Raw genomic sequence first — 8,809 nt, 5'->3', positions numbered from 1 at the left:
GTTTGATCTATTTAATCATCCATTTTCATCGCCATCAATCTCTTTCTCTCTTCCTCAACCTTTCCATCTCTCCTTCCTCTTTCCTTCCTCTCTCTTTATGTCTTTCAACCTCTCTCCATCTCTCTCGAAGCCCCCCCTCCGTCTCCCTCCCTCCCCCCTGCCCGCGCTAGCCTGGGGTAACATGGTAATGAAGAGGGAGACGACTGTGGAGGGGCTTTGCAGTGCGTTGGACGTATGGAATATGCTCTGTGATATGCAAATCTGGGTGTCAAAACAGACACCATCCCTCACCATATTACAATATGCTTCTGTCTGAGCAGCTAATATTGGTAAAAGCAAATGGCTCTGTTATTCTTCTTATCAGCCACTGAATTTCATCAATATCAAAGATTGTGCTTTTTCGTAGAAGGTATTTCCTGTTTGAGGATAGCTATGGGCAAAAATCCTGTATTATAGTGTGTAATTTCAGTGTGGTGCTAAGTGTATTATAGTGTGTAATTTCAGTGTGGTGCTAAGTGCAGAGCAGTTTAGAGGCTCTGGTGACAGAGCTGTGAGCTCTACGGGCCGTTTAGACCCTAATGCCTCTGAATGACTTGTTTGTTGATTTTAGCCTCAGGATCCATCTGGGACTCGTAAGGCTCGTCCTCAACGGCTTCCCGCTCGCTGGAGCTCTGTCTTCATTCATGTCTCCCTTCATCTTGTTTGCTCTTCTTCTGTCCTTGTTTGTAATGCACCAAGTGAAAGTATTGTGTCACACTGGCACACAACCCCCCCCCCCCCCCCCTCCACACACACACACACACACACACGCACCTATAGTAATTGATACTGTTTCCTATAGCAGGGCCATCAATGTTGGCCTGATTTCCCAGCTTTCCAGCCGCAGTGCCACTCACACATTTAGTTTCCTCTCTCAGCTATATATGATGAAGCACTTCCTGTGGTGACACTTGACAGGAAGGAGCTGTATAAATCACAGCCAGGGTCGAGTGTCCCTGGGGGCGGTGATGTTGTACATAATATACATTCATTACGATTCAGGGAGGGTTATCGGTGTTATCCACAGACTTCCACTGGGCTGCTAGAGAGAGGGCTGTTCTGGGGGCTAGCCTGATCTGGCTGATACTGCTGTACTGTTCTCCTAACTGTGCAGGTGCCACCGCGCGGGAACGGGAGGTGATAGATCATCAACACAGAGAGGAACGACTCCCAGGATGTCTTCCTCTGCGATCCCTCTACTGTGCTCTGGAATAGCTTCGCCTGTTTTCCTGTAGATTCTGCTCTTCCTGGGTTCTGCTTAGCTCTGTTCTGATGTACCTCTGCTGTGCCTCAGTCCCCTAGCACCGCGCCCAACACTATTCTTTTTGATTAATGTACCGTATCGGCTGAATAAATTAATATCAAGACAAGCAACGGTACAGACCATTTCCAGTCTAGTCGGCTATATATTGACCTTCCATGGCATTTCCAGGGACTGAGGAATCGGTTCTGGTCTCAATCGTCTTTAGATATTAACTGTTGGCCTTTCTCATACAGATAGCAATCACCCCCCCCCCCCCTCCCAACACACACACCCACTAATGAATTAGCGTTGCTCCATCCCAGTTTCACAGTGGTGGGCGGGGGTGGGATTTAGGGGGGATGAAAGGGCTGCATTGACTGTGTCTCTGTGATGGGGGTCTGTGGGAATGTAGCGCATGTAGAGGAATGTTGTGCTGAGCAGGACAGAATGTGTAGGATTTTGAGCCATTAACCATTTTATAATACTGTCTTGCACACTGTATTGTACTGCGCTGGACTATTGACCTCTGTTCTGTACTGTACATATTTGTGTGGAGGGTGGACCCGTTGGGTTGTGTAGGACTAGAGGCATGTTCCTCATTATTCTTGAGCTGTAATCATTGTTTTCTGTGTAGTCTTCTGTGTATGCATGGGCTCTGGCAATTTCTAAATGTAAATGTTTATAGACAGTTCGAACAAATTAGTTTGAGCATACTTACAGCCCACATAATCCCCAGGACCGTCATTAGTCTGATGTTTATGTCTCATTTCCCCGGGTCTGTTTTTAGTAATCAGCGACTCACACAGGGTGCCATTAGTGGTATGAATCACATGGGTGTGTGTGTGTGTGTGTGTGTGTGTGTGTGTGTGTGTGTGTGTGTGTGTGTGTGTGTGTGTGTGTGTGTGTGTGTGTGGAGGGGGGGCTGACAGTACACAGAGTGGAGGGAATAATTTTAACGATTTTAAGTTTTTAGAAAATTGTTTGATATTTAAAGAGAGAGACTACCACTTGTCTTGAGTGACCTGAAGCTGTTATAGTGGAGTGTGGGGTGGCTTCTGCCTGCTTCACAGAGAGAGAGAGAGAGAGAGAGAGAGAGAGAGAGAGAGACAGAGAGAGAGAGAGAGAGAGAGAGACAGAGAGAGAGAGAGAGAGACAGAGAGACAGAGAAAGACAGAGAGACAGAGAGACAGAGAGACAGAGACAGAGAGAGACAGTGACACAGAGAGAGACAGAGAGAGACAGAGAGACACAGAGAGAGAGGCAGAGGGAGAGAGACAGAGAGAGTGTTTCTCCCCTCCATCCTTCTATCCCTCCATTCCTCCTGTGTGTGTGTGTGTGTGTGTGTGTGTGTGTGTGCGTGTGTGCTTGTCAGTATGTCACACTGCCTGGGAAAACAGCGGGAAGAGAGAGATAGATAGAGAGAGATAGATAGAGATAGATAGATAGAGAGAGGTAGATAGAGAGAGATATAGAGAGAGAGATAGATAGAGAGAGATAGATAGAGAGAGAGATAGAGAGATAGAGATAGATAGATAGAGAGAGAGATAGATAGATAGAGAGAGATAGTTAGAGAGATAGACAGATAGAGAGAGAGAGAGAGATAGATCGAGAGAGAGTGATATAGAGATATAGAGAGATAGAGATAGATAGAGAGATAGATAGATGGAGAGAGATATAGATAGAGAGAGATAGAGATAGAGAGAGATAGATCAAAGAGAGATAGAGATAGATAGATAGATAGATAGATAGATAGATAGATAGATAGATAGATAGATAGATAGATGGAGAGAGAGAGATAGAGAGAGATAGAGAGATATAGAGAGAGAGCATGGTTTCTCACCTGCTCACCCGTTCTCCTCTTCCTCTCGTTTTTTTCTCACTTTGATCCAACCGGCATCTCGCTGCCACCGTTACTATGACAGCAGAGAGAGTGTGTGTTGTGATGAGGCTGACTGCTTTTTAGTTGTTGATTCAGCACCTCTTTCACGAGGGAGAGTGCAGCATTCATCTGGGCTCACTGAATGTGTGAGAGCCTGTGTGCCTGCATAAGCGTGTGTGTGTGTGTGTGTGTGAGTGGCGTGTGTGTGTGTGCGCGCGTGCGTACGTGCGCTAGAGAGAGCCCCAGAGGAAGGATGGCTGCTCATGTCTGAACTGCCTCCACGTTCGCAGGGAAAGTGAAGGCGGAAAAAAAAAGCGTTCTGGGAACAGCGGGCGGCGTTTTCTCGTCTCTCGTCGGAGACTCCATCATCTGCGGAGGTGCTAATCACACGGATTCAGCGATGCCTGCTGAGGTGAAAGAGGTGAGTGTTGAGTGTTTACTCTGTCTGTGTCCTCCCTCTATCCTCTTCTGTCATGCGTCCCTTCAGGGACTCGGCGCCGTTTCAACAGCTGTGCGTTCAGGACACACTCTCATTCAGGGTGAGGGGGGGGGGGGAGAAATGATTTTCTCTTCTGTTTGCTGCAGTCTCCTTGTGTTGTGTGCAGCGGCACATGCTATTAGCATCTCTGTCAAGTGTGTGTGTGTGTGTGTGTGTGTGTGTGTGTGTGTGTGTGTGTGTGTGTGTGCGCGTGTGTGTATACTGCAGACCTATGGAGTGTGCGTTCATCATGATAGCGGAGAAAAGGTTGAGAGCAGCCACCCCAGTGGAATATAATGCTGCATACTGTGCTCTCTCACACAAAACCACCACAGCCACAGTGAGTTAAACAGGCACATTCATACCACAATGCAGTGTTTAACTGTGTGTGCACCATGATCATGAACACACACATCATTAGCGAGAGCGGTGTCCTCGTTTTCAGTGCAAATTATGTGTTGGCACTGAAATGAATAGGATGTTGCAGATTGTGCTGTAATAGCTACTATACAGTGATCAAGAAGCCGTGGACTGAGAAATAACGTTGGTGTGTTGTTTAAGCTTGAGCCTTTCTGCGTAAAAAAACCCAGTTTGTTCTTGTCTGACAAGCAGAGACCATGGGACTATGAATGACCCACCTTGATTTTCTCTAATGTTGCAGATTGAGAGGTCTGTGACAGTCTGGCGCGCGGTGTTGTCTGGCTCCAGCGTCGCAGTCGTTCTGTGTCGTCCTGTGAAGTCACAGCTACTTTTACTCATCTAAAGATTTTATGAAGACAAATTGACTATTCATGCAAATTTGATCTTATCACCGGTAATTTACAAAATTGCTGTTCTTCCCCAGATACAGACTTCGCTATCCCTGCATTAGAGGGCGTGCATTTTGTAACGTTTTCTACTTGTGCGTTATCCATCCATCATGAGGTTATGACAGGGATCAAAAGTGTCTGTGGTGCCGTTGACTGGGGAACCGAACCTGGATCCGCTGAGTGGATCAAGCCGTGAGGCTCTCCGGAATAATGTGTCTCGTTCAGTCTTGATCGCAGAGTTGACTGGAACAAGAAGCTAATCGTTTCACTCTGTCTCCCGCTTCACCGCCTCCAAAATGTTGCTGCTGCATCTCATTTGTAAGCCGTCACGCGGGCAGCGCGAGAGGCTGACGGTGTTTGGTTGAGCTGACAAGGTGAGAGCGCTTGTTGTGTTTCGTGGCTGGACGGGGCACCCTGAGTGAGGAGGTGAAGAGGAACACAGAGAAGTCCTGGCTCCCTCAGCTCGCCCAAAGATCTCCCCTTCTCCTTCAAGAGCCCCATACGCACCCTGCTGTTTCCTCCTGACCAGCCGTTCATTCACGACTGGCTCCTTACTGTACCACTACTGTAGCTATTATAATTCATCCCTAGCGAGCTGGAGGAGGCCAGACAGGAGGTGCAGCCTCCCCTCGGCCGGGGTCTCCTGTGTGGCCACCACGGCTTCTTTCATCTCTCCCTCCCTCTGAAACTCCTATTTGCATGGAGATGAGAGCTCTCATGTACCGTATTGTGTTTGGAAGACAGAAGCTGTGTGTCTCTCCAATCATGTTAATGAGAGAGCTGTTCTGCTCCAGACTCGGCTCGGCCTGCTGGGAATTGTGCACAGGCCTGCCGATAAAATGAATTTCTCTCTACCCATCTATCCGTGACGATGTCATGTTATGTTCCGATCTGTTCTCAGACAGACAGACATACGGTAGGACAGAAAGCTCTCTCAGTTAGACTAATTTGATGAGAAGATCTGGGTTCCTCAGTGGCAGTACAAGTTCAAGCCGGGCCCAGGGGCAGAACGCACAACAGGTGACAGGGCCCTAGGCTATACATAGGCTATTATACAGGCTTGTGTGTGGTGGACAAGCCAAAAAGCACTATTATTGCGTTATGGTGCGAAATAACCCACTAGATTTTGACGTTATCGGGGCGGCTGTAGCTCAGTTGGTAGAGCCGGACGTTCAGTGATCGAAGGGTCAGTGGTTCGAATCCCAGCTCTGACTGTCCACATGTCGAAGTGTCCTTGAGCAAGACACCTAACCCCAAATTGCTCCCAATGAGCAGGTTAGCACCTTGCATGGCAGCTACCGCCATTGGTGTGTGAATGTGTGTGTGAATGGGTGAATGAGAGGCCATTGTAAAGTGCTTTGAGTGCTGCTAATGGAAAAGCGCTATATAAGTGCAGTCCATTTACCATTTAACAACAAACACATTAACACGCCTGCATGGTTAACTACAGGCCTCACATTGCTAAATTTTTCTCACGCAAAATCAAAGCAGTTGAGACATAGCCTACTTTCAAAGCGTGAGAGACATGGCAGGACACTCAGATGGCCGCTGCATAGCCCTGATCCAGGACGCTAGTCTTGGCTGCATCCCCGGGTTACTCACCGAAGTGGACAGTTTTCGAACGATAAAACCTTTTCTCCCACCTTTTATATAAAAAACACTTTTTTTGCAGTAAATAGCACATACAGTATCCACTAGCCTGGCTTCACGGTGCTGATCATGTGATCTCGCATCCTGTTCACGTGATCTCTCTATACTTTCTCTATCATGGAGAGATCACGTGATCAGGATGAGAGATCACATGTTTAGGATGAGAGATCACATGATCAGGATGAGATATCACATGATCAGGATGAGAGATCACATGATCAGGATGAGATATCACATGATCAGGACGAGAGATCACATGATCAGGAGGAGAGATCACGTGATCAGGATGAGAGATCATGTGATCAGGATGAGAGATCACGTGATCAGGATGAGAGATCATGTGATCAGGATCGTGAAGCAAGGCTAGTGGATACAGTATGTGTTATTTCCGTACACATTTTTTTTTTTTTTGTGTTTTTACATGTGGATGTGCAAGTGAAGCCACGTCGGAGAAAAGGCTTTTGGCCATTGAGATTGAAGGTATGGTACAGTAGGCTAATGCTTTAAAGGTGACATCGTATCAGTGCTCAAACCAATTCCACTGGATATGTTATCAGGCTATCCACCATAAACTAAACTACATTTAAAAGCTCATATCACTAAAGAAAATCCCTTCCCTCCGGAATCCCAGGGTCCCAGGCCCAGGGGCAACCCCCCTCCCCACGCCCCTCCCTAAGCCCCTCCCACACCTTAAATGCTGCTTTGACAGCATCAGGTGAACCTCATGAAATTATGAATCTCTGCTTCATAGGTTTCGATGCAGCTCAGGTAATCATCTTGTCTGAGGACCGGCTAACTCAAATGCAGATTATTACTGTAGTCCATGATTCATTGCGGACAACGCATTATCATTTAGAGTGGGATGGCTTTTCTGGGGGAAAACTTGGCACAACCTCCACAGACTGTGCACTGACATGGCCCTGGGGAAAAACAAATGAGGATAGTAAAGTAGAACTGTATCATGTTAACAGTTGGAACAACAAATACAACCTCCCTACATCTCATTTGTCCAAATTTGTTGGCATTAGAATAATGAAAATGACCTTCAAAATAACAGAATGACGTTTAAAAAAAAGAAACTTTAGTCTAGTCTCTTCAGAATGTTGCTACTGAATAATTAATAAACTCTGGTTTGTGGAAGATATTCTTCTGAGGGAAGGCGGGGAAAAGTTCGTTTCTTGAAGTAAATGAACATATAAATCATCACTAAAGTACCCACTGTGTCTCCGGCAAGCAGCTGGGCCATATTGATTAAAGACAGGACATTGCTCAAATGAACACTTAATCAGACTATTCTCATTTAATCTTAACAATGGAACAGCCACGCTCAGAAAAGTCCTATTTTTGGGCTTTCCAAACACAAAAAGACAATTGTGTGTGAATACCCAAGTAAGGTGAGTGTTTGGACCAGGCCAGGCCCAGCCTGGCTTATGTACGTGGCTGGCTTGTTTCTGTTCAGGACTGGTAGGACAGAAGCTAGTCATGCCACTGAAATAGCTGTGAATTGAAATGACATGAAATAATGTCTGATAAATTAAGATAGGTCTTGTCGCCTGGACACATCATTTCCAAAACGTAAACAACAGCGTTTGTTTAGCTACATATCGACTAGAGGAGTTTCGCTCAGCATAGATGGTAATCTCTGAGAATGTCCCGTGTGGGAGTCCAATGCTCTGACCACTACTCTACTTGTGGAATTTAGGTAAGAGTAAAAAAGCTTGGAGTGAAAGGATGAACGTGTGGAGGTTTGGGGTATAGTCCCATAAAATCATCCCCACCGGGTCTACAACCCCAGTCTCCCGGGTGGGAGTCCAATGCTCTAACCACTACTCTACTTGTGCAGTGGAGATCAGCGGATTGATTTTGGTGTCCTTCTTGATTTTGGTGTCCTTCTTGATTTTGGTGTGCTGGGACTACTGCCTCTTGTGGTGCCAACAGAGAGATGCAGGCCAACATTGTCGGGAGTAAGTAAGGGAGGGACGGAGTGATAACCCGACAAACGCTATACTAGCTGCGCAGCTGGCCTGCCACGCACAAAAAAGGGCTTCAAAATAAAGAATGGTGAATGGGCAGCAGGGGGAGTGGAAGGTCAGCAAAATGCCAGCAGATTATCCAGCAGAGCACGTGGGTCCTGGGAGAGATCTCAGAAACACTACTTAATTAAACAGCTCTCACATTTAGATAATACCTGTCCTGTCACCTGTTCATCTCTCTGGTTCTCACTGTCTGTCTCTCTCTGTCTCTCTCTCTCTTCTCTTTCCTTTCTCTCTGTCTCAGTCGCAATATTAGTGTGGCTGTATGTTTATTTATTTATTTTATTTGTTTAAAAGGATCCCCACTAGCTAATGCTTCACATCAGACATTCATCATATTTTCAATATCATACGTCTTTTCAGTATCACTTCACATCAGTATTCTTCACATCAAACATTCATCATATTTTCAATATCACAAATCTTTTGTCTGTTGCTACAGTATGTGTCTAACTGCCTTCATGGTGTGTGTGTGTGTGTGTGTGTGTGTGGTATGTAGGAGCAGAGCTCTGAGGGCCCCTCTTCCCTGGCTTTGAGCCAGGAGCCTAAAGATCCGTCTGCGGAGCCGCTGACCACCAACGATGACCTGGACACGCCCACTTCCAACACCTCCATTATAACCTCCACCAATGACAGCTCCACAGAGACAGACACGGCACAACAAACTGACACAGAGGT

General features: G+C 46.5%; 1 protein-coding gene across 1 annotated transcript in view; it reads left to right on the top strand.

Moving 5' to 3' along the window:
* Nucleotides 1-3,561: 3,561 nt before the first annotated feature.
* The window catches only part of LOC311322585 (splicing regulator ARVCF-like), a gene marked incomplete at both ends in the record, with an annotated part of 18,539 nt that continues 13,291 nt past the window's right edge, over nt 3,562-8,809 (top strand). Inside the window, 2 exons of the mRNA XM_084454672.1 lie at nt 3,562-3,582; nt 8,631-8,807. Coding sequence (XP_084310798.1) covers nt 3,562-3,582; nt 8,631-8,807 — 198 coding nt within the window. The remainder of the gene's footprint in view (nt 3,583-8,630; nt 8,808-8,809) is intronic.

This window comes from Borostomias antarcticus, assembly GCF_949987555.1.
Source record: "Borostomias antarcticus genome assembly, chromosome: 2".
Taxonomy (NCBI): domain Eukaryota; kingdom Metazoa; phylum Chordata; class Actinopteri; order Stomiiformes; family Stomiidae; genus Borostomias; species Borostomias antarcticus.
Note: the sequence above shows the minus strand (reverse complement) of the source record. Positions and strands in the feature narration are given on the sequence as shown.